Raw genomic sequence first — 26155 nt, forward strand, 5'->3', positions numbered from 1 at the left:
AGCTGCTGTCTGTAATCACTCCCATAGCACACTGACAGCACACTGCCGGTGCTGCATAAACAAAAGACCAAAAAGGAAAAACTGAAACCGCTCAGAAAATAGGTTTCTGTTTATTGGTTGTCTTTGTTGAGCAAAAATATGTCAGCAAGTCAATTTCCTTTTACATTGTATGACTGTGAGCCCATTAAAGCGGTTTTCTTTCTTTTCGTCTGTTTTCCTGCTGATACTCTGCACTTAGTTCTTTTACATTTCTACCAGGCAATCCGGGGTTAAATATTTCGTAACCTTCAGTAACCAATTTGGCACAAATCAGCCTGAACAAAACCGTATCAAACCTGTTTCATCTTTTACTGTCTGGGCTGCGTTGTCTCCATGTTCAGAGCAGCTTGAAGTGAGCCGACATCATGCAAAAGATCAGACACTTCAGCTACAACTTCCTGTGAATTTAGCTCTCGTTCCACAATTAGGAATAACATTTTCCACTTTCATGTAATTTGTAAAATGTAAAATCTTGGCCAATAAAGTTTCAGATAACATCACTCCCCTAATAAACATATTTAGCTTTCAATGTATACTAATACGGAGGATTCTCAGATTGTTCTGGGATTACATCTCTTTAAACATAAATCCAGTAGGAGGCTGAAAATATACTCATCTTAACATGATTTTCATCATTTTGAGCATTTAAATTATTTTAATAACTCCTTTTCAGATTATAATGAATATACAAGAAACAGTCTCAATGAATAAAAAAATAAAATACAAGAACTCTGTTTATAACTTACCCATATCTCCCACCAGCATACACAGGATGTCACCTAACATACTGAGATTATTCTAGCTGGATGTTAAACTACATCTCTTGATTCAGTTAATTTATGCTGATTGGTTTGCTGGTAATGTTTCACCCCTTAAACATATTCTAGAAATGCTGCCAACTTTAATTCTAGTTCTTAAACTATGTACTAATAAAAATCAAAAGGTTTTAGCTGCCAAACTCTGGTTGAGTCGACTCAATTACTCTCAAACAAAGCAGGGTATGTACTCAGATCATTAAGTGCCAAATGGCAACACTGAACATGAAATGTTTAATAAAGCACCATTTCTGTATGAAAATTACTGCTTAGCACATAAAATGGAATGGAAGAGACAAGCTAACAGGGTATTACGCCACATAATTTAATTTTATGGCATGAACACAGAAAGTGACCCATCACTTTTAGTCAAATGTGGCAGCGCTAATGTGCAAAATTAATCCAGATAACTAAAAATTAAATTACTTGTATCTGCTGCCTTTTCGGACAAAATAATACAGTTGTCAAGTAGTATCTGAAAATAAAAAAAGAAAAAGAAAATAAAGAGCAAAGTGATGGAGGAAACATTAGAGGCCAGCAGCAGGGATGATGATGCAAGTTTTTGTTTAGGTAAGGAAAATGTAAGAGAAAAATATATTTGTTGCAGGGGGAAACCAGGCAGGTATATTAGGACAAGTTCTTACAGATATTTCAGAATTTACTTTCACTCACACTCCAAAATATTGATGTTTGTATTTATAGGCAGCAGAGGAAGAAGAAAGTTCATATTTAGACATTATTGTGCCAATAAAGATTTTTTTAAGATATAAGTAGCATCAGAAACAACAACTAGTGAACAACAACTTGTTCACTAGCTTACTGGCATGTGTGTTTGAGATCATTGTCTTACTCGATGTTAAACTTATGAACTGACTTTTGAGCTGAAGTGAGATGAAATAATTTGGAGATAGTCCTCATTCTGACTTATTCCCTCCACTCTTCCAGACAAATCCTTTCCAATTTTGAAGTAGGAGCATATTTCTTGGTGTGAAACTTTTTAGTTATGGCAATGGGAAGCTTATTTTTGGAGCAGAGTTCCTTCACAAAAGTCCTAGTTCTGGTATTAAGAGATTTTCAGGACATTAAAAAAAAATTCTTTCTACGAAGGATAACAGTTTGGATCAGATGATTGAAACTTGGCTAGCATTGGGTTTTCCAACAAGAACATTATCCCAAGAGAGAAACTCTCTAAAACCTTTTAATCAAATATTGGTTGAGATAAATCCACAGTAAGTTCCAACTTGTGCACACACACCTAAACTTTCCTTTTTGGGGGGAATGATGAGACCTTGTCTGGGTGGACTTAGAAAGTACTTGTCAAACCAGCTGCAACAAGATACTGTGACACTAGTGAATGTGCTCCCTAATTGGCTCCACTCTCAATTCTTCTGGAGAAGGAGAGAAGGGAAAGAACTCAGCCGCAAATTTATTGTGCCTCCGACAGGCTATTTGCATACGCTAAATGAAATCCCCATCAGCCAGTCAGATATACTGTACCTCTGCTAGTGATGGATTAATACTCTTCATGCTACATTCACTGCGTTTAGCCACAAGCTGCTGCCTGCAGATGAGGCGCGCTCTTACACACAGGCTGTAAACGGCGGAGTTAGAATAAAACACAAAAGCCCTTTGGATAGACCAGCTGAGCTGAAGCAACAAAACTTTCACTCACACCCAAATGTACTGTCACACATGAAAGGACTAATCCTATGTTAAAACATGACAATGCATAACCAGAGAAAAACACACGCACAATAAAAAACACCAGGCACAAGCCAGTAAATCCCTCTGACAGATGTTTGTAATTAGAAGGCATCAAAAAGCTCAGGATTTGTGTATTTAAATTATATTCCTTTGGTCGGTCTCCAGGCGGTCCATATGGAGAGGTCGAGTGCTCTACAGCAAGAGAGAAAGTGATGCACACGCCCTGTCTTTCCGAGAGACATTGGAAATTTACAACATGTTATTCACATTTTCATTCACAATCTGTTTATTACAGCCACCTGTCGCCCCTAAAGCGATAGGAATGACAAACATGGGATGAGGCAATGCATGTGCAGCTTTTAGTTAAAGCTATAAAGCAGTTGTTTGCAGCTGCTTGGGTTCTCACCTCGGCAGTGCGCTGCCAGGTAACATGCACGTCTTCCATGTATGCTCGACACATTGCATCACTAAGATTATTTTCATTAATGAAATAGAGGTTATTTTCTGACCTGGTGGTTCAACTGTGGGATTAATCTGTAAAAGTTTCCTTTTCTAGGAGTGAAGTGTTTGTGAAAAACTTGCACAACGCTTTCTTGCATTACGAAGCAGAGAGTGAAGTTACTTAAAAAATAAAAAAGCTAAGAATTAAGGCTGTTGTCACACATTTTCTCATCCTTCTCAGTGTTTTGTTCTAAAAATGTGCTTCAAGTGGGCCAATGTGTGAGTAAATGATGGTCTTTGGTGGGAAATCAAGTCCTGTTTGAAGTTTGTGTGTAGCCTTATTGTATAGTTCATGCATGAAGAGTACACAGTTCCCCATTTTTACTGACACTGTGATGGGTTAGTTTAACTTTTGCCATATTTGAGGATAAACTGACAATCAGAGGGTGACATTTAGATGCTGTGTGAAAAACCATAAGAGGTCAATTAATCATGAGCTCAATCAGTCAGAAAGTAAGTCAGGCTGCCAGCAGTTGGAGTCATATTGTGTATTCCTCAAGGTGAGGTCAATGAATATTCATCAGTTGAGCATCATAAAATTAAGAATCAATCAAGTCAATCATGTTTTTTGTATAACATACTTCAGCAACAAAGCAGTTCAAAGTGCTTTGACATTTTGTCATCATCAATACACATCAAATATGTTGGTCAATGTTCCAGTTATTATGGGTTAAAATATGGGAAGAAAGTTAACTACTTGGTCACTGTCACAACATTTAAGAAGCATGTGGATAAATCCTGTAGCAGTGACACACATGTATGGCACATACTGCATCTCAGATGACGCTCACGCCACGAAATTTATCACCTTACCCAAAGGAATTCCTAGCAGCCCTGCTTACATAAAGATCAAATTGCATATTTTAAAATATCAGTTGTGTAGGAAGGTGGTGCTGGATTGTTATCTACCAAAGGCGGAATGTCTTCCTACACCATTCAAACACAATGCAGATATTCAGTGGAGTGATTGGATAAAATGTGCTGCACAGATGGATGCCCTGGGAGAAACTCATCCAGTTATTCTGTGTGCCAAGGACAATTTAAATTTTAGCTAGAAGCTCATTTTACAGCGTATGCACCGAGAATGAAAGGTGCATCAACTTGTTAACACTCGCTTCGTGAGAGTAATTATTTTTAATACCACAGCTAAAATGATTTATTTGGTCTATTTCGATAAGACTTTCCCACATACAGCTCTTGCTGGTGTAGAAATCAAATCAAATTAGTGCTCCGTTGTCTCTCATGGTTTGATGCACCTTTAGCGACACTTCCTGTAAAAATCATATATTTTTAAACTGGATGGTGAAGCTATGTTTTGATATCTTGCTTCAAAATGCTGTGTTACGTTAAATATCGATTGACTCGTCGAAGGCGGTTTAGAAAATTACTGTTAAACTAAAATTTTCCTGGATGGCTTTAAACCTAACACTGGGCAGCATGAGGAGAAAAGAAGGCAGATATAGAAACAGAGCACAGAAATAACAGATTGTTGTTAAGAATGTAAGCAATCAGTGCATGCAATTCAATCACATTGTATATCTTATGCAACGGATGAATATCATTTCATCAGGTCTGATCGGTAGCGCACAAACTCCCCAGATTATTGCCGTAATTTGCTGCAAATCGTCTTTTGCGTCACATATTTATGTAACCGTGCCACTTTAGAAACAATTGTCATGGCATATGGTTTTATCACAGAAATCATGACAGCTAAAATAAAAGTCCATTTCTGTCTAGTTAAGCGGAGTCTCTTGGTAGCCAGCCTCCTCAGCGATCTGCTCATTATGTTTCTCAAAACAAGCTGAGGAAAAAGCCATGCTGTTTCTCATATGAGAAGCTATGGAGATCCAACTCTGTTGCATTTCTAATTATATTAAAAAGGAACTGAAAGTGAACACACTTTGATACTTCCTTGAGGTTACTCTTGTCCATTGCTATCCCATTCGAACGTGAAAACTAAAACTTGCACCATCGTAGTCAATTTTGCAGAGTAGCCGAAATTTAAATGAAGCCACTTTTTTTGGTGGAAAGCGCTGAGATCATACCTCTCCCATCCAGGTAGATAAATGAGATAAATGATTTTATAAATTAAAAACATACTTTGATGAACAACTTATAAAAAAAAGAAAGGAAAGAAGAAAATTGTTGGCTTCATGCACTGTATTGCATGCAGTATGACACTTTGTGTTTACATGGAGTTTTTGTCACATTAGTTACGTTTTGAATCTTTCCTAGTCCTTTCTGAAAAAACTGTATTTTGGATCATGTGTTCTTTAAATTAGACAAAGATTCTATATGTAATTTTAGAAAAATCAGAAACATCCTGTGTGAGAGTCACGGATTTGTCACTCAAATCTGTTCTAGTGTAAATTCTCACTGTAAGAACGGCCAAGTGGCTCTCTGTAAACCCAATTCATGGCTTAAAACTGCAGTGAAGGGTTTGGAGCGAATTAAGTGTTTCATAAGTGAACAGATAGAGAGAAGAGAAAATGTCAATAACTGTGAGAATGATGAGCATCTACTGTCACTGTAGCACTGATAAGAATGATTTCAGCTCAGTATGCTCACCAATGCAGGAGCTTCCGTCTAGCTGGTAGGATCCATTGTCATGGAAACCACTTCTGCATTCACAGTGGTACCAGCCGGGTAGGTTGACACAGCGGGAGTGGTTGTGGCACTCGATCAGGCCCTCTGCACACTCATCTATATCTGAAGACATGAAAACACGGCAGCAGCAGAATCAGCCGCAACATATTTGATGAGAAGAAAACTTGGACTCACCTCATTTGTGTTTTTTTGATATCATGTCTTTAAATCGGAGCAGCGTATGGCAGCTGAGGCTGATCTAATCAGAACAAATCACTGCTGCAACCGCAGAGCTGAAGCAGTGGCTGCCCACGTCATCCAGCCCCTCAGTCTACCGGAGCAGTAATCAACTCTCAAAAAAAATCACTTTGTTTTATAGCGGAAACATTTTGGCTGTGAATGTTTTCATATACCTTCCTCTTTGCTTGTTTCAGTTTTCTTACTCAGCAGACTTTGGCGTGCTGCATGCACACACACGCTCAGCCACGGGGTTTAAGGTCTTTGCACCTTCTCAGGAGAGTAAATGTGTCTCATCCATTATGTATGCTGTTAGCTCTGCTCCTCATCTACAGCTCTCTCCCTGCTGGCTGTAAAAGCTGACCTGCGCGCACGCTTTAGTTAAGGTGTGACTGAAGGTCGCACCTTCAATCACGGTAATGCAGAACGGGGCAAACAAAAACCGACGTGAGGGAATCTGCATTGACTTCTGAGTATTTTCCAAGCAACTAATGTTGAAGTTAGTGGTGGTGTGAAATTTATACTTAGTACTAAATAGTGTCAATAAAAAGACTTGAAAGAACAAGTATTGTTTCTGTATATGTATTCGTGTGTTTTTTTTTTTTATCATTTTGTCATATCACAATCAAAGATGATATGCATCATCAACCAATCATCTTTGAGTTTTGAACCAATTATTTGTGTTGCATAATTTTAGATTTACAGATATATACAGCTAATCACCTCCGTGACTTAACCAAGTTGGATATTTCCCAGATTTTCAGTGTCACCACCCTGCTTTTCATTAAGATTCACATGTCAACATCAAACTTAAAACTTTTTAAACTATCATGTGTGGTTTAAGCAACTTCACTCATTGGTTCACCGAAGTTATTTCAAGATTTTTCCATTATTTTATTGAACCGTTTTACAACTTTGATTTCACAATCAACAACCTTCCATTTCCATTTCTTTTATGCTTTTGAAAGTATTTGAACAGATTTAATAGCAATTATATTTGTAAATATTAGACATATTCTCATATATCTTTAAAGGCCATGAGTGTGAAATACTGTAAGATTTCCCAAGAGAAACTGTAATAAGTAATAAGTACCTATTAATTGAAATAATTAGCAGTTCAGCCTTTGTGCAGGCAACAGGGCAGGCTGTGTGAATCTGTATTCGAAACTCTACATCATTCTGCTATGTCATCTTTGTGTGGGATATGATTCAACCAAGCTAAAGTTGCAATAGAAATATTTTTGTGTATACGGTTGACCAAACGACAGAAGCTGACCTGATCTTACACCTGCTAAACCAGCCTGCGTTTGACCTGTTAGTTGTGCACTGCCTTATGTTGTATTTGCAAATAAACTCACTCATGTGAAAACTGGAAACTGTGAAATATTTACAGCTAGTGAAATTGTTTTCACAGTACAGTTACATTCTTTTAAAAGGCCCTATAACCACTGAAAGTCAGCAAATGATCTGTCTATAAAATCTGTTTTGATGTCTTTTCACTTTATTGCATTAGTAATTCACACATGAATGGTCTAAAGCTCCACACTGACTTTGTTTTTGTTTGTTTTTTTGTGTGTTTTTACCATGGATATGGTCAACCACATATTTTCTGGCTCCTGCAAATGTTAAAACTGGATCCTGTTGCTTTTGACTACATTGCATTAAGCAGTGAGTGTGCTGCAGTGTGCACTGGTCTGGTGCAGTTAGGTAATAAGATGTGACAGTTGTCTGGAGGGTTGCCCTCTGTCAGCCTCTCAGGTCAAAAATCTGCTCATAGCTACAACAAAAATATTCCCTCTTTGAAGGTCCATTAGAAGAACAAAAAGCTAGAGGTGGCTGGTGGCTGAGACCAGCTAACAGCTCGGTAGAAGAGCCCAGCTGGGCAGAACAAAGCTCACGTAAACGTGGTCCAAATAACCTTTATACAATAAAGATACTGGCTTTAAAAGCTCCTGACTTCAGAAGTCTGCTCTGTGGTTTTCTGCAAGTTAATACACATATCAGTATTTATATAAAAAGAAAATTGCAAACAATTTAAATAACCTAATTTATGTTAAATTTCAAAATGTCATAATAAAAACAAAATAGTTATTTTTTCAACCATGAAGAAAAGAGTTCTCTTTGTTAGTGTAATTTAAAAAAGAGAGGTAATCCAAATGCATCTACCTCTGCGAAATGGTTTCACAAATACACACACTTAACTTTAACTGGTCCCTTTAGCCTCGCTAATAGCATACAAGCTAATTGTGTATTTACATTTACAGTTTAACAGGACGATGCTACTTCTATTGACAACAAACATTCACACAGTTTTTTTATATTATTGTCTTGTCAGTTGTCCAGACTAGAGTATGTAATGTTTAATGTTATAATGGATTTGTTATATATTTTCATTGTTTAAGACTTGCAGAAATGTTGGGTGTGATTAGAAAACAAGCTCAACTCTTGTATTTTGACTGGAATATATCTCCACTGTCTTGTTTAGACCAGTTGCAGCCTGGTTGTAATCACTGGCTCAGTGTTGTGTATATTGTTGAATGGATATACTGTACAAAAAAAACTGAGAAGTTGACCATTGACTTGTTTTTCTTTCTTACAGAGGCAGAAAATGGAGACAACATCTACGTAATACAACTGTACTACGGTGATGCTTATGTCCATCACTAAACAGAAATTAATCACAGGCAACACATTGTGCATTTTGTCAGTGTGATTGTGGAAAAGACAAATAAAGGCATACTGTGTTAAATTTTCCACAGATTACGGCAAAATGTACGTTTGTATAGCTTTATGAATTGTTTTTGATGACACCTAAAGCAGGACACAACTTGTTAATTCATAAGTAGGATTAAAAAAACACATTTTATCTAAAAGCTGAGCTCCTATCCAGCTTTGTTCTTCAAAGCCATGGAGTCTGAACAGAACAATGCAAGCTTTTAAATGAGGCTTTGCTGTTCAACGTGTTGGTATGGCCATAATGTGAGTGAAAATGCCACTGAAACACAACGTCCTCCAACTTATACCACCATATATCATATTAGAGCTGCTGTCAGCTGCTAGCAGTCTGTGCAGAAAAATGACTGATAAACCTTACCCTCTGAATACAGTTCATACAAACTTTTACTCTAACTCTCCCTGAAGTTGGGAAACACTTGAATTACAAAAAAAAAAGAAAATCGCCATGAAATGATGAACAGTAGCTATTTCTATATGTACCCATCCACAGTAATATCATCTCATCCCATACTTGTCTTCTGATAAACACAGCATAAGAGGATGCTGTTAAATCACAACAAAACAGCGTGTAATTGTTTTAAGCCGCTTACACAGTGGGGTTTTTATCTTTTCTAAAGTAATTGAGAACATAATCCAGTATATTTAAAAAAAAACCTCTAGATATCCACTGAGATATTTGCTATAGCTCCTTTACTATATACATGCTATCAATGGACTACTGACAGAGAGAACATGGGGGGGAAACTTGTGAGTGCAGCACAACTGCAAGAACTGTGGCATTGATTCAAGGCTACAACTCAGCACAGGTCTCTGCAATATTGGTGACACGGCTGCAAACACATTCTGTGACAAAAACTGTCATCCTCAACTGCTGAAAAGGAGAAACAGCTCTCAGTGAAGTTACCCAGACAACCCTAACCGATTCCACTGCCAGAAGGAGACAAAGCGGTTCCCTTGGGTACCATATGCAGCAACTGACATAGGCAACACAGTACTAAACATTCCCTGTTAAAAGTTTCCACAAGATCTGCCATGTACATTGTCACCACCAGCTCATGTGATGAAGGTGTTTCCATGTTTACTCATCCAAACACAGAGGAATGACTGAACTGAGTGAGATTGAGCCCTTGCTATTCTTATCTTGGCTACTTTTAGTTATTTTTTGTTGGAATAAAATCTTGCTCCGTTCTAGAAGACTCAATGTGCCACAGCTGCTTTTACCCTCACCATAGTTTTATTCCCATCTCCAGATATAGTTTCATAAGCAAAATTATTTTAAAACAAAGACTTAAACTTATAAGAACAAATATTAAAACACCTATAGAGCAATACATTCTAAAAAAATTTTTTTTTCACTTTGTTGACTCCATTTTCCATCATTTCCATCATGACTCCATCATTCGATCTCTACATTGCATAGACACTTTCAGGAAACAACTTAAGACCCACTTTTTTAATCTTGCTTTTTAGTGTACTACTGTGTTTTATTGTTTGTATGTTGTTTTTAATTTGTTTTATTTTTTATACTTTGTGCAGCACTTTGTGATCCTGGTCTGTGAAAAGTGCTATAGAAATAAAGCTTACTTACTTACTTACTTACATTTGTTTCATGTAAGTTTTTTTTATAAACATCCCTAATTGACTTTTACTGTTACGTTTTAATGCTGATGTTACAAAAGTGAATGAACTGAAACCTGACCACCCCAGATGTTTGTTTAATGAAACTACGTACATGTGGTGTAAAAAAATTTAAAGCCCTGTTTATCACAAGCTTACTGACCTTCTTACTTGGGCTTAGTAAATGTTCATCCCACTTTCACTAAGTCAATAACTTCTGTTCAGTTGGTTTCTTTGTGGTTGTGTATAAAAGTACATTTTTCATTGCTGGTGTCTGTGCGTGTGGCCAAGCACAGCCTTCTCCTCTCTATGCCTGTGAAAGTGAAGTGGACAGATGACCTTCCTGTGATATGAGGTACAATATGCTAGACTCCACACTCCATCAATCTGGGTTAGAGCCATGAAAGGGAGGAAGCAAGACAGCAACTCCACATTTTCTTCTGCTTCCTGCTATGACAATACAAACAAGAGCTCTTAGCGCTGTTCGGAAGACTCTCCCTTTTCCACATCTGTGAATATTGTCATTGGAAAATAAAGGCTTTTTGACAGCCCATATCCTTAAGAGCAGGGAAAACTTGGAACAAATCCACATAGAGACTAAAATAACTCAGAAGGTCTCTGGAGAGCCTTCTACCCTGCTGAGCTTTACATAATTACACTTATCTGAGCTCTACTAACCTACTACATCAACTTTCAGGAAAACATTGCATTAACCGTTTACAAGAGTATGAACCTGCAGATTAATCAGAACACAGACAGCATGACAGAGCTGCTAAACAAGTACTAAAGAAAATCACTATTGCCACCTAAATTAGGTTATCATGTCAGCGAACAGATGAAATCGAGATATTTTAGCAGTCAATATTTGTTTGATTTGTTTATGTTCAGGTAGGAAAAACATTTCCTTTCATTGCTGTAAGAAGACAATGACTGTCAGTTTTGCTACAGGTGTCAAGCAATGTAGGTAATGTCTTCAATGAGCTTCCTAAGGTAGGCAATGAAAAGGGCCTTACTGAAAAAAATATCAGCAATATTGCCGAGTACCACATATTATTATCCAGAGGTACTGGAGAGATGTGTTAGTCCAACTTCTTCTTGTATTTCGCCTTACTGGACATTTCCACAGGTGAATCGATACGAGGCATAGATTAATGCTAACTTTACTCTGCTGGGCTCATTTTGGATTCCATAATTATTTACTACACAGAAGCAGTGATGTAGCATGAAAATCATTCTGGGTGGTTCCTACACGGACCTTCACACAACAAATGAATTCAGTTAATAACACCAAGTATACGTCTACATACAGCATGTTGACCAGTTAGTCTTGTTAGTTTAAAGTGGTATATATTTAAAATTAATCCAATTAAATTCTGTACTTAGAATTTGTAGGAAAACCCAGATAATTAAGAAAGTGTCTTTTACTTCATGTAGTGAAGATTGTCACATCAAATCAAAATCTTGCTGTCTTATTCAGGACAGCCACAAAAACAAGCTAGTCACAGACAAAACCTGTTAGGACTGGAGTTTCATAAAAAAAAAAAAACAACAACAACAAAACACTAAAAAGTCAAATAAGCACATCGTAAAAGCCTTTCAAATCTCGGGATATTTCAGACTGAAGCACACTAAATTAGTTAAGCAAATTTGAAAAATGTTTTTGCTGCCAGAAAATGTAATACAAATGAAAAAAAATGTTAGATGGTGTCTAAACCAACTGAGATTCAACAGCCTGGCTCAACTACCAAAAATCAGTCAAAGGGACCCAAGCGCAAGACGAGTGGTTGAGGCTGGTTGATAATGTCTGATGCATCTAGAAAATGATGTTATTTAGGCGACTTGGGTCTTAAGGTAACGCTCTGCATCATTACTCTGCACATTGTAATGTAAAAATCCAGTTCTATAATGTTTATACTTTCATATTCTAAGTCTACATTTGCACTACAACGTATTAGCACCCTGCTATCTTTGGTTATGTCACCCATTTTTTGCTGATTGCTGTTTTGAAGGAACCAGGCAAAGGCAGACAGATGTGACTGGTGTTTAAGAATAAATAACTGTTTTGTGCTTTGAACATGTTAATTTGTGTAAAAAAAATAATAACAGTAACGATCAAAGAAGATTAAAAATCTTAGGCATTTTCTTTACTAAAGGTGATCTCCGGTTTTGGGTTGTATGTTGAAGCCATTCTTAAACAAGGTGCATTCTCCAGCTTAGTCAACAGCGGTGCTGTGTAGACCAAACATTACATATTAATTTAGGTTATGTCACAATTCAACAATATGTGACATAAAACTGTCAGATTTATTTTTAAAAATGAGTCAGCAGTGATCCAAACACGCTGGTTTTGGTCCATGCTATGGCACATTTAACTCTGAATCCTTTCAGCAGTGGAAAATGTTAGAACAAGGAATTCACTTCACCATAATCTGTTCAGCTTTTGATCCAGTGGAAGTGAAGCCTGAGAGAATGGGGTGACTATGTAAACCCACTGGAAAATAAAAAAGAAACCCAGAAGAATGGATCAACAGGGTAGGCGTTTCAAAGATCAGCGATAAGATCGACTCTCTTCCCATCAGCTTTTTATGTTCAGGTGCTTTCAGGTTCTCAGTGAAGTAGGTGGCAAATCTGAGGGGAAGAGGTGGATTTTATTACACCAGAAGAACATGAAGTCTGAAAATGGTGGGAAAAAGAAAGAAATGTTAACACAAGAGATAAGAGACTGAGATGGAAACAGGAGACACAGAGAACATGTCACAGACAAAATTAAAATATAAACCACAAGCAGCTCACACACGACGCCAAAGGCAAAGCTTTTAGAGAAAAGCGGGAAAAACACAAACTCTCACTCTCTCACTCACATCTTTTTTGTTTTTTTAGATCTATAAATCTGCTGTGAGGTGCTGGAAGGTTTTCAGGGAATTTAGAACCTGAAATCTTTTGCTTATGTAAGAAAGGAAATGAACATAAAACGGACATCGAATTGTTTAACGTGATCTATACAGAGTTTAATTTTAAATAAAAAGACCCATTTCAACCTTAAAATCTAAACATTAAAGCTTGAGTTGTCAGTAAGAATTGTTTGCATGCTGTTATTTTGCAACCTCTGTCAATTATGTATATAGTGCATATGTAGAAACATGCCTTGACATTCACAGATTACGAGACAGACAGATTTTCCTCTGCATCACATCAATAAGAACCTAAGGCAGCAACCAAAAGGCCACAGGGAGGAGCCTCATTAGCAGGATGTCTCCATTTTGGTGTCCTATTAATGGGAAAGCTGCTTTCAGCAAATTATCACCTATTTTGCATAATGTTTTCCTTCCGTTGCCCTTCTGAAGTTCTTCCAAGGAAAACATGCAGGATCATTTTGCAAATGCAATTTTGTAGTTTTTCAACCCAATCTGACTCTTTGCTTCTAATCAAAAATAATTTCAATTTAGAGCCGTAAATAATAAGCTAGCACCAACTCAGAGAGGAAAATATTATGTTTGCGAATAAGGTTTTTATTCTGAGAAAACATTGCTGAAGATTTAAAATGCCACATTAGTGAACCAGTGGATTGTTTGATGTTGTTTATTTGTGGTAGAGAGAATGTTAATTACATCTTGGATGACTGAATTCAGTAGCAAGTGTTGCATCCAGATTAAGAATAATTCACGCTCAGTCTTTTACATAATAAGTAGTAAATATGCATTATCTACACTATTATTATTTGCAAAAATGCTCGCAACAAAACTTTTAAAATAAAAATAAAATAAAAAACTTCATTTGTCATAAGGATTTCTTCAACTATGTTTTCTGTTTGATTAGCATGATATGAGTTTCTTACTGTGTTGCAGTTTTAGGTATGCAGCGCACATTCTATGAATGACAGTCTAGATTTCAATTTAGATAATTCTTAGGCCTTTCAATTTAGTCCTGTTAATTAAACTGTATAACCTAATTAAGTCTAATCGTTTCGATATGCAGTATGCAGTTGTTGTAGCACAAACACGGAAGATAAAATCACGTCAGACAACATGGAAGTTTGGTGAAGAGAAGCGACAATTACAAGTTTTCTTGTGCAGAGAACTGAGGACGATGACAGAGGCCTGACTGGGTGTAGAACCGAGAAGATTTATAACAAACCTTATTGGAAAACTATTGAAAACATTTTGTAAAAAGATGACATGTGGTTTCTCTCACTTCTGAGAAATGAAAGATCACCTCTGTGAAATTACAATGACAAGACAGAGAGGGAGACGAAAGCAGAAGATGTAGATAAAACAAAAAGATGGGAAATGAATGAACACATTCTGACAAAAAAGTGAGGGAATCAGAAAGAAGACAATAAAATATAGTATATAGAAACAAGATAAGATCATAGAAAGTAGATAGTGAAGGAAATAATGAAAGGAATGAATGAAAATACAAAAGTGAGAAATAAAAAAAGAAAGTAGAAATTGACATGAAAGAGTGGAAAACAGTGATATGACATAAAAAAGGACAAAGGGAAAAAGTAAGTAGAATGAGTTGTTCAAAGATAAAAGGAGGAAGTATGGAAGCAATTTGGGGAAAGAGGAGAAAGACAGGCGGGTTAAGGCTAAAATGGAACCACTGAGGAAGAGGAAATGGGAATAAGGCTACAGATAAAACAGAAAAAAGGGAGCGGGTTAAAGGTGCAGAGTAAAAGAAAGAAAGAGGAAAAGCAGTAATAAATGGTGAAAAAAAGGAAGAAGAGGAGGTTATGAAAAAGAAATGAGATAAAGAAGAGAAGCTAAAAGGAGTTAGAGCAGGAAAAATTAACTGTCCTTTCCTATGGCTCTCAAGGGATCCTCAATCTCTGCTGTGTCTAATTTAAATAAAGGGCCTGGAGTTAGAGCATAAATGTGTGTTTTGTATGTGTGCACATGGTTATAACTCCCAGTGGGAACTTTATCCTAATTCCACACCAACCATTTGTGTTTGGTGTCACAGAAAAAAGTTCAGACTTTAACCCAGTCCAGTGCATACCTGAGCGATAACGGCACAGCAGAGAGGCTGGGTCAAAACGATAAAATAAATTGATCTGTAATTTGTATTTAGAATACAGTAATGAAAATAAAACAGCCCACTACATGATTATCTAAATGACAGCACCAAATGTAGACAAATCTTTGCACCTACTTGAGGCTGAATAGTCACAGCACCGAAGAATAGTTTTAGGCATTCTTCATGTCTCCAAGCAAGACTGTTGAGCTAAACACACTGATTTTGCAGTAAATTATCTCTAGGATGATTTATTTCAAGTCAGTTTGAATGCTCAGAGCCTTGCATCACTCACTTTCTGTGCTGTTTTATACACGCACAGTCTTAACGTGCATAAATAAAACCAAAAGCCACATTATTATGATAAAATATGTTCCTAAGAAGCTGTATACATTAACTTCTAATGTGCTGTGAACAAAACACTATATTTAGACTTTTTACTCTTCATGATCTGCATCTTCTGCTCTGTGATGTTTGCAGCTTTGTCAGACAGAAACCTTTCCACAGATAGAAGATAATCGGTTTTTGCAGCTTTCTTGATTGAAATTATGAGTCTGTACTTAACATTTCATAACACAAGGTGAGCACCTGAACTGCGCTTTGAGTGATTTTATGTACCTGTTTCACAGCGGCGTCCTGTAAATCCTGAAGGACAAACACACGCGTTTGGAGACACGCAGGTCCCTCCACTCCGACAACCATCTTCACAGAAAGCTGGAAAAACAAACAGCAATGAGTCAGTAAAGTCTCTCAGCATGTCATGGATGTGCTGCCAGGCATTAAACCACAAAAGGCTTTGAATCTGTGCAGTTAAACTCTGTGTGAAGTGGTACGGCATGTTAAGGCACAAAGCACCCCACGGATTGCCTTGAAAAGAAGCATTACAGAACTGAGGACGTTTCTGTTTCTTTCGTTATTTTTATGGGGCTAAAAAATTTAATTAAAATTTGCCCCTGGCTTTATCAAATTAAAGGTAGCATTATCCAAAGTTGGTGTAATAATTGTTAAAATGACTGTGGATTTGTTAAACTAGCTACATTTACTCGTGATGTAGACTGGCCTTTATTTTAAAAGCCGGCAAGTAGGAAGTGTTTTTCAGAACTGAAGCTATGAAAACTTGCAGATCTCCGCATTTATGCTCCCTTATGCATAAGTTTATAGTAAAATTTGCCTACGAAAGCAGTCAAACTCCCACCTGCAGGTGGCGGTATTTCTTACTTTTACTTCACTGATCATTGTGTCAACATGTAGTCTTCATCTCATATTTTTTTCTCCTATGTAGATTTTGGAAGGGTTCAACAATAAAAACATCCCACAATTCCTTGCAAATATTTAAAAGTAGTACAAAGAAAATCTCTGATTTGATTGCAAAAAAAAATAAAAAATCTTTCAAGCAGTGAGAAACATTGAAGATTTTTAATAATTTCATACAGAAGGTAACAATCCTGAAATTTGAAATCCAATCAATCCAAGTATCTTTGCAAATGACACTTCAACACATCAGTGGTTTCAACACAAACACTCAGAACTCAAACTTGTACACCATGCAAGTTGATAAAAAAGTCACTGTGGCAATAAGGCTGGAACTAACATACTCATCAGTCATCCAAACATAATAGCATTCATTAATTATGACATTTCTAACCATTTTTGGAGGTAATAAATAGTTACAAATCAGTTTAAATGCCCCAATTAATCAGGAGTTTTCCTTCTTTCTCTAAAATCACAAGATGCATGTAAACGGCTTACTGCAGTAGTGTTATTTAAAGCTCTGTGTTCTTATATCATTTTCCCGTATAACTGTAAATACAAATACTGGCAGTTAATTAATGCAGTCCTGTTTTACTGTCTTGCTTTGTTTCAGCAAAGCAAATAGGATAAATAGACAAAACCTGATGAAGTGTTTAATGTACTGTTACCTGAAAATGTGACTTTTTCATTCATTGTCCTAAGAATGAACTAAAATAAACTACATGAACTAAAATAGTAAAGATGAGACAAGAAATAAGTGCAATATGTTTAAAAAGATCAAAAAGTGAGAACAAAACAGCCAAAAATACATACTTAGTAAATGGTTTTAAAGTGTGAAGGATAAAACCAAAAACAGGGTAGGCTTAATTGAGTAAGATAATTAAACAGAAATTACTCGAGTATTTCTAAGCTTAATTAATGACATGATTCAAGAGATGAGCCTTAATGGGCGGAAAAACCTATTTAAAGTCACATACCATAGGGCGTGTGAGCAAAATATCTGTGTGCAGCGGCTTGTCTCATATTAGTTTATGATACCAAAGAAAGACTATTTGTCTGCAGAAATTATCATTATAACAATTTGGAGAAAAAGAGGCTAAAAATACAAACAACAGCGTAGCAATAAATAAAAGCAGAACCCAGAGCCAGGAGCCATTAGACCTATTCATCTGACTGGCTCTTCTGTTCAAGAACTTTCATCAGGCCCTAATTAGGAGCCCATTGTCTCTGCACTAATAAACCTCACTCCTAAAAATTAATTACATTTATATTGGCACGATTCATTTCCTGCTATAATTATCATTTCAACTTGATCAGCAAAATGCTTGATCAGCTAAAGGCACAATGAGATGGAGGGGCATCATCACCAGATCAGTGTGACGGGTGGGATTTTCTAAAGTCATACTGGAAATGAGCATATTTCCAGTATGAATTTATCCCAGTATATCCCAGTTTATAGTTGCCTCCATCACAGCAAAAAGGAAGGTTCAGCAGGTGCTCAGGCATTTCCTGGAGTGTTATTTCTACTGGCATTTATAAGATTTGCTTCTTCATTTTGTTGAATTAAAAAGTTCAGTAGATTCAAATTCTGTGAATTAATTTTTTATTGAAAACTTTTGTCTAATTGTAAAAGTTATAATTCCCTCATATTCATTTGATCCAGCATACCCATTTTAATTTATCATTTTAGCTTCCAAGTGTCAATGTTAACCCACAAATGTTATCACTAAAGGAAACAAAACTCACGTAAAAGCAGCTCATTCCTTTGTTTAAAATAACACAATAGGAAAACTGGATTCACTTTTAAAATCCAGTTTTTCTCAAAGATCTTGAAAACAGATCGTAAAACCACAAAAAGAAAAACCAAACAGGCAACGAATATATTAGGAATTCCAATTCAGCAAATGGAACTTCATGAACTTACTCTAATATCAACCTTCAGCTGTATTCCAATGACTTACATAATCTAGAACAACACTTCAGTTTTTTTTTAAATAGCAAGTAACTAATTACAGCTCACATAGAAAACAGAAAAAGAAGTGTTGCTGTTTTCCTGCCATATATATGTGCAGCCTTTCAAGACGTGGCTGTGATTTTCCATTTTCAGGCAGGATTGAAAGGAGAATCAGAAATGCATTGCTGAGCTTCTACAAACACTGTGGGGAACACGGAAGACAAGTGGTATTTCACATTCACACACACACACACACACACGCACAAAAAATACAGAGAGGTGTTGTTGTATTGTATTCTCTCCCATTTCCTTTCTTGTGCCAGTAGACAGTGATGTTTGTTTCCTACTTTCTGTCACAAAAAACCTGAAGTTTACCATTGATTCCACTAAGGCTTCACAAAAGCTGTTATCTCTCACAAAAAGAAGTTGCTCTATCATCCCTGTCCTATATCTGCTTTTCTTGAGTCAATTCTTACTCATCTTAAATTTCCATTTTCCTCTGCAATCTGTGATGCCCTAACACAACATTACCAGGACCGGCGCAACAGGAACAGATGCATTCTGTCCCGGGGTTGTGAGGAGACGAAAACCTTCCTTCAATATACTCATCTTGACCTCCAGCTAAACCATCTCTCTGCTTAAGTGAGACGGTTGCTGACTCGTGACTTCCTGAGACATGCTTATACTCATAGATTTGCTATTTGAGTTCCCCATTACATGCCATAGATTGCTTTCCAGTGGGGTGGCAAGAATGAAATCATTCCACTCTGCATCATGGCAAGCCACCGCATTTACGCTCGTTGGGCATCCAAGGAGCCATCCTGGAATTAAGAGCAGGAAAGCCAGTGAATATTCCACAATTTACATTGTGCTATTAAGGAAAAAAACGGTCCTAAAACTGGTAGAACAGAACTGATGTCATGATTAGCATCTATGCTGGTTTAGCAACAGTAGCATGATGCAGATTGTAACCTCCTGATCATCACACATTTAAGACATTATGACCTCATAGATTTAGGAAAATTATGTTTTAATTCCCACTATAAGTGTTTTGTGTTTCAGAAAAGTGAACTCTAGGATTTCAGCAAAACCCATCAGGAACGGGAAAAGTGCCCAGAGCAGCTAGCTAACTTTGTTTTTCTGAGCAGCACATCTTTAATGAATTGATCATTCCAACAAGCCAGTCAGGTAAACCTGTTGCTGTCATAGAACCCATCCAGGGTGTTGATATCATAAATATGTTGGAACAGAAACTAATTGGCTCTCCACTAACTAAAGAACTGAAACATCTATTGCAATACAGCTAAAATGAATGTGTAGCAGATCAAGTTTGCTTTTTTTAATGGCATACAAAGATCAGGACTAAATAGAGAATGAAATAATATCTTTATTCTCCAGGTGACCACAGCTTTTAAGGACATTTTAACATTTTTACGTGTGGTCACTGTAACTTGGAAACACCATGATCTACGCATTTAGGAACCACTGCTGTATGGAAATGTTTCACAAATGTCACAGCAGGAACTAAGTGACAATGTTACTTCATTAATGGCAGCAACCTGACCTGATCATATTAGCTAATAACCGACCACTAGTAGGGAATAATAGATTATGCATGAAAAATAACATTTAACTTTCAGCTTAAGAGAGACAGGCGATCGTTAGTTAAAGTAAAAAAAGAAAACGAGAGAGTGACACCTTGGCAAAAGTCAAATCCTGTGGTTGAAACACAGTGGCAACCTCAAGACTAGAGCTTTCAAAAGCATTATGAATGTTTAAACACACATGATTTTACATAAGTGGCAAGATTTGAAGCACAACCCAAAACCTTTGGGCTGTAAGAGTTGTGATCACTGTGAGTATTAAACATTTTTGAAAAGAAATTGAAATATACTTTTGATATTTGATTATATATTTGATGCAGCCATCTTAATGTTGAAGCACGATTTTAAATTGCAAAATTAAGTCATGTTTCAGAATAAGCATCTAATTCAAAGAGTAAAATGCAGCAGTTAGCTGCATCTCCACTACAAATGTCTGCAAAACTTTATGCATATTATGCTAATTGTGCAATTGCTGTGCTTCCATTATAAGAAATGCAAATAAAATCACATGTGAATAAGTTTATTCCTGTTATCTTCTGGCTGAGGTGCCAAAAAAGTTTTTAAATTGCAGTTTTGCAAATGAAACCTTTTCCAATGTGGCCAAAAAAAAAAACCTCTTGGTAGAGCCAAAACGTTTTTCAAAATTGGCATGTTTCCATTAAGCAAAGTTATTTTTGAAATGTCAAGTTGTGGACAGTATCTATATGGTCAAGGGAAATGCAGCTGCAAATTCTGCAAAAAAATTAAATGTCCTGACTTACACATGTAGATTTATAGTAAAGTAATCTTTACAATAAATATAAACTGTAGATATGTTATATGGATATAGATATGAAGTGGTCTTAGCAGCATGTCTGGGAGTTGCTTTAAACTTCTTTCCAGCTAAGAAACATGTGAATGTGTGTAGAGTCTGGCCTTGCTGCATAAACAATATGCATGCTCAAATGACTGCCTGTGGCTGATCATTAGTCTGTAGCGTTCCACTCCACTTTTTAGTATCGACTCAGCTCACCTGAGACATCAGGCAACATAGTTAAAGGGATTTGATTTCTATCTTTCCTTTTTAAGAAAGGGTTTTTTTTGTAGAGGTTTTAAATCTATAAGTATATCTTCCAAGAGATGCAGCTTCCAATGAAAAGTCAGAGAGAAAGCACAATAGAGCATGCATATCCCTCGTGAAAACACCATTCATTACTTCTGAAAGAGCAGGGAAAGTGCACCTTGATAATGGATGAACACAGCTTCTGCACTGCCTCATCTGCAACCCTAATCTCAGAGGACGAAAGATGCCTCCTGCCTCTTTGTTGCACAGGATGTGTATAATTTTTGCTGAGCTTTCTCACTAATGAATGCACAACAGCCGGCATAAACACACACACAGAGGTTTACCGTCTGCTGCAAGAGGGGGCTGAGGAGACCAAAGCCAGTACTGAGAAAGAAGAACTGCCAGCCCTTTTAGTCATACAAATGCCTCATTTCGTTATGCATCAGGGTAAACGTAATTCACCTTTAGCAGAACTCTCTGTTGGGCATTTTACCGAACATCACAGATAATGACTGCACTTACAAGACAATAAGAGCTTGGGCCAGGCCGTCGGCATGGATTAAAGATGCATTAAAGAAGGTTTTTACTGCCATAATGTATCTGCACAGTGTTGAAAGGGTGGTTGATCAATACTGCTGACATGACAATTAATTCTGCCAGGTGCTTCCAGAGATTTCTTGCCTCGGAAAGACCGTCCACACATTTTAAACTGGCCCTTAGGGTGGATTGCTACAAGCAAATCTTCAGAATTACATCCTATCTGGATATCTAAGACATTAGAGAGCAAACTGAGAAATATGAAGGTTATGCATTGTTATATCTGTGCTGCCCATCAGTTTGATTCAGATGTTTGAGCTGGATCATTCGTTTGTTCACTGTACAATGCCATTTTACAATAAGCAATTATTTTTGTTTCCTGGGAATGAACTGGAGTTATTGTGGCTAATTATTGTCATTGTGACTAATCACTGTGCCAAAACAATTTCCATGTTTTGGTACAGTGTCGTACATTTTCAGTTCAGCCGTCGGTTCGCAGCTGTGAAATCCTTAATTGCACAAAGCCCAACAGATAAAACATGACTTCATCTCAAAATGATTTGAAAAGTTCGTCGTACAAACAGATGGCATCAGACAGCTAAGTAAATGTTGAGGTTTGAATAGCTTGTTAGACAGAAGACTGAAATAAATGCACACAGGCTTTAAAACCGTTTTATACAACAGCTGTGCTCAAAACGCTCCATAGAGGTTCATGATCTCCCCTTTAAAAACATCAAGTCATTTTTACGTTCATGACACTTTTTTGTTTTGTCTTCAAATTTCTTCCAGCTTTGTGTTGCTAAATAGCAAAATTGCTGTCCATACAGTAAAAATTTAAAGTTGCTGCTTGCATTTGTTTCATCCAAATGTCTTAAGGATGATTGGGGAATCAGGTGACAGACTGTGCTATGTGTTTTCCAGGCACATAGTGTCATTTTATAGCAAAATCAAGTAACTATGTTACAAGCCATATACATATCAAATATGACTTCATAATTTAACACCTTGAAATTGGGGCTCTGTCTCTAAAAACTCCTGCTCTTTATAAAACTCCACTTTCAAGACGTCTGTGCTCTTCTGCCCTTTAACAACTAGCTGCTGGCTAGTCTGAAGGAGCCAGAGGAGTTAGTTTCAGAGGAGGAGGTTTTGCCCAGCTAAATGGTTGCCATGGGAGACTAAGCAATTTCTCAAACATGCATGAAAGAATCAAGGCAACACTCCAGGTTTGTTTTTGATGAGGGAAAAATATAACATGGTGTAAAGCTCAGAAAAGCCGACTTTACATAATACTTCCCCTTCAAGTCAGGCTGTAACGCTTTGAAAAAGTAAAACGGCAGACGCAGGAACTAAAAGACAAGCTGCCTCCAAGCTTCATCCGACTATTCATAAATCATAATTGGATTTGGTGAGAGTGAAAGTGTACAAATTATAAAATGAAAAGCCTCAGACGACAGGAGATGTCATGCTGGATCAACATCAGCACCATGGATAAAAATCTACATCGTAAGTCTCTCCATATAGTCATTTTCAAAAGAATAATGCCGGACTAACTCGGCATAGTAATTATGTTATTAGAGCTTTACATTGAAATTATGCATTCATATCCTCGAGCCCTCTATTGTTGGCTGAAATTACTTGAGCCATGTTTATGGTTTCGAATCCTGCTTCTGCCTGGCCTCACATAGAATATATCATCAGTGCATAAATCCCACAAAGCAGAAAGCCGGTTTGCCCCCATCGTAGTTGGTTGAGGCCCTGATACTCCATCACTTTTTGAATCAGGGGAGTAACAGAGGCGGAGTGACTTCTATGCATCAATCCTTTCACCAAACACCGGAAGGTGCCTTAATCCTGCTTTGCTGTGTTTTGTGAAAGAGCCGTTAGTCTGTGATCATCTGAAAAGAAAACTGTGTCCAAGTTTTCACAGTGACACGCATGTACTCTGGTCAAAATATTAGGGAAAAGTTGTTAAATTGCTTAATGCAAATTGGAAATCAGTCAATGACGTGGAAGCAACTTAGGGTATCGAGATAGATGTGATAGAAATGAGTTACTGAATGAAGTTTAAACCGAGCATTGGAATGGTTGTTGGTATCAGACAGGCTGGACAGAGTATTTCAGAATTTAATCTACTTATTATTATATTCACAACCATTTGGGGTTTTTACAGAAAAACTGTCCTAATTATCAAGTCAGCATCGGTTGTGAAGACAAAAATTCCTTATGGCTTAAAAGTGTAGGTCTAGACGAGAGACAGGTTGAACTGAGAAAAGATGGATGATGTGTGTTTGGCATCAACTGCAGGCTCCACCTGATCAGACAGCCAGACTGATCATCTAATATCTGCTTCTCCTGCTCACACTGTACCTCTATAACAGAATGGCACAAGATTCTGCACAATTACCATATGTACATGAAAACAAGCATTCATTCTTCAATTATTCATCAAAGACAACACCAGTGCTTTTTTTTTCTTTCTTTCTTTTCCCCAAGACACTTTCACACATTTAAGCAAACAGCTTTAGTGCCTCTGGCTAAGACATAGAACTCTTTTTAAAAAAAAACTGTTTCTCATGATAAAAGGGATGCTTCATTTCAAAGTACTTTCATGAAATATTCCATGTTCAACTAAAGCTGCAGTAGTAGACTCCATAACAACATCTGCCTCCATGTAGAAGCTTTACTTTCCCCCCTATGGCTTCCCTGCTAACTTTTATTTTGGGTGATTAGTGTGTCACATAATGATTTACTTACTATTCAAGTACTGTGCAAAAGTGGGTGTTAAAAGTATTACATATGTTAAATTATATGTCTTTTACTAAGGAAATAAGTTTCACACTAGGGGTGTAATAAACAAGTCACACATTTGAACATCCATTTGACCATGAAATGAAAAGTTGTCATAAAATTCTAAAGCACTTCTAAGTTGACAAACTAATTATTTAGCTATAACTATTTTTAACTAATTAAATAAGTCCAAAAAATAGAAATCCTAGCCCTGTTTTTAATGAGATCATCGTGTCATTTAAAGATTCGTTTATGAACCAATTTATTTAAAATATTGCATGTTTATATATAGTTCAGCAGTTGAAAAAGAAACAAACATGGCAAATGTTCTTTTTGTCATTCTGATGGCCCACAAGTGTTTTCAGCTCGATGATTTTGAGCCTCATAGCAAAACGCTTGGACAACACTTTCCCTCGGTTTAAAGAGTTTCAAACGTTTTGTCAAAAGCCTGATCTGTTTTTACATTGGGGACCCCTCTTTGCACCCTTTGCAAGTTAAATGTTAGTATGATCATTTGGCTGGAAGGTTTTTCAGGAATCAGACGTTATTTAAGTTTAATCTCAAAATCAACTTTTGCTTTGCAATGTAACAAATGGTAAGTATATCATGCTATTTATGCAAGAAGTTCTTACAAAGTGCAGCAAAGAAATAGCTTTTATTCATAGACTGATTAATATTCACTAAGAAAATAAACACTTAAATAGCATGATGAAGTAATTATACGAAAGCCAAGTGTTTTATGTAAATATGTTCAGATTGTAGAAAAAAATCTTACAGAACAGTAAAGTAGTTATTGTATTTTTTTTTCCTCCATGATCTTTTTTTTCCCATTCTCCAATTTCCATATTAAAAAAGAAAAAAGCAACTGTTGACAAGCAACTCAACAAATAAAATGGGAATTTGTCTCTGTACCTGCTTTGCAGCAGAATCAGTGTGTGGCAGACATTAATGAGCTGTTCACACTAGGTCTGAATAATTTTATCCGTTCTTATCTGTGGAAAAGTCACAGGGGCATGAACCCATCAGAGCAGCCAGGGGGAGGAACAGGGACGTCCTTGGCAGCTCGGTGTGAGGAGCCTTCATAGCGGAGGGTGGTGCAGGATAAGCGACTCCCTCCGTCTGAATCCATTAACGACAAACTCACAGGTAGGCAAATGACACCACTGTTTTCTACGAGCTCTGCTGCGGCTCAGCTCTCTGATAAGAAGAAGTTTACTGCTGAGAGGCGAGATGTAGTGGCGGAATTGACTATGACCCACGTTGCTGGAATCTGGAGGGGGGAGATGCATCATGCAGAGCCAGATTTGATTACAACAAGACAATTCTGTTTTACTTGTTTACAGTTTTACCTACAAGGGGAAATCCACTGTTTATGCTCCTTCAAAACAAGAGAATAATCAAATGACTCCGTTCCTCCATCCATCCACAAAAGAGATTATTGGAAAGTAGCTTGGGATGCTCACAGCAGAAAAAAAAAATTAAAAGTATGTTTTTCTGGAATCAGGCACCACAGTTTGGTTTTATTAGTGTTTGAGTTGAATCTCAGCATTTAGATACAACTTATAATCGGATTTCTGTTTATAATTTGGGTGAAAGCGTGCTTTAACCTGCTTCGCTCTAAAGACCGGTTGGAAAGTAAGGCGCTGATTAAACATCTAATCTTTCTCCTTTTTGTTGACTATCATTCCAGGTCATCCGACCTCAGATAGCATCAGGTTATTCAGGTTAT

The 26155-nt window shown here is 37.0% G+C and overlaps 1 protein-coding gene across 2 annotated transcripts in view; it reads right to left on the minus strand.

Annotated features, from left to right (window-relative positions):
- Nucleotides 1-26155, minus strand: part of LOC103462905 (protein kinase C-binding protein NELL1) — a 237735-nt gene that overhangs the window by 15416 nt on the left and 196164 nt on the right. For both annotated transcript variants that reach the window (XM_008405946.3, XM_081605463.1), the window contains 2 exons: nucleotides 15867-15962; nucleotides 5628-5768 (listed from right to left, as the gene is read on the minus strand). In XM_008405946.3, coding sequence (XP_008404168.2) covers nucleotides 5628-5768; nucleotides 15867-15962 — 237 coding nt within the window. The remainder of the gene's footprint in view (nucleotides 1-5627; nucleotides 5769-15866; nucleotides 15963-26155) is intronic.

Source organism: Poecilia reticulata, chromosome 3 (assembly GCF_904066995.2).
Source record: "Poecilia reticulata chromosome 3, P_reticulata-male-v2, whole genome shotgun sequence".
In the NCBI taxonomy this organism is placed as follows: domain Eukaryota; kingdom Metazoa; phylum Chordata; class Actinopteri; order Cyprinodontiformes; family Poeciliidae; genus Poecilia; species Poecilia reticulata.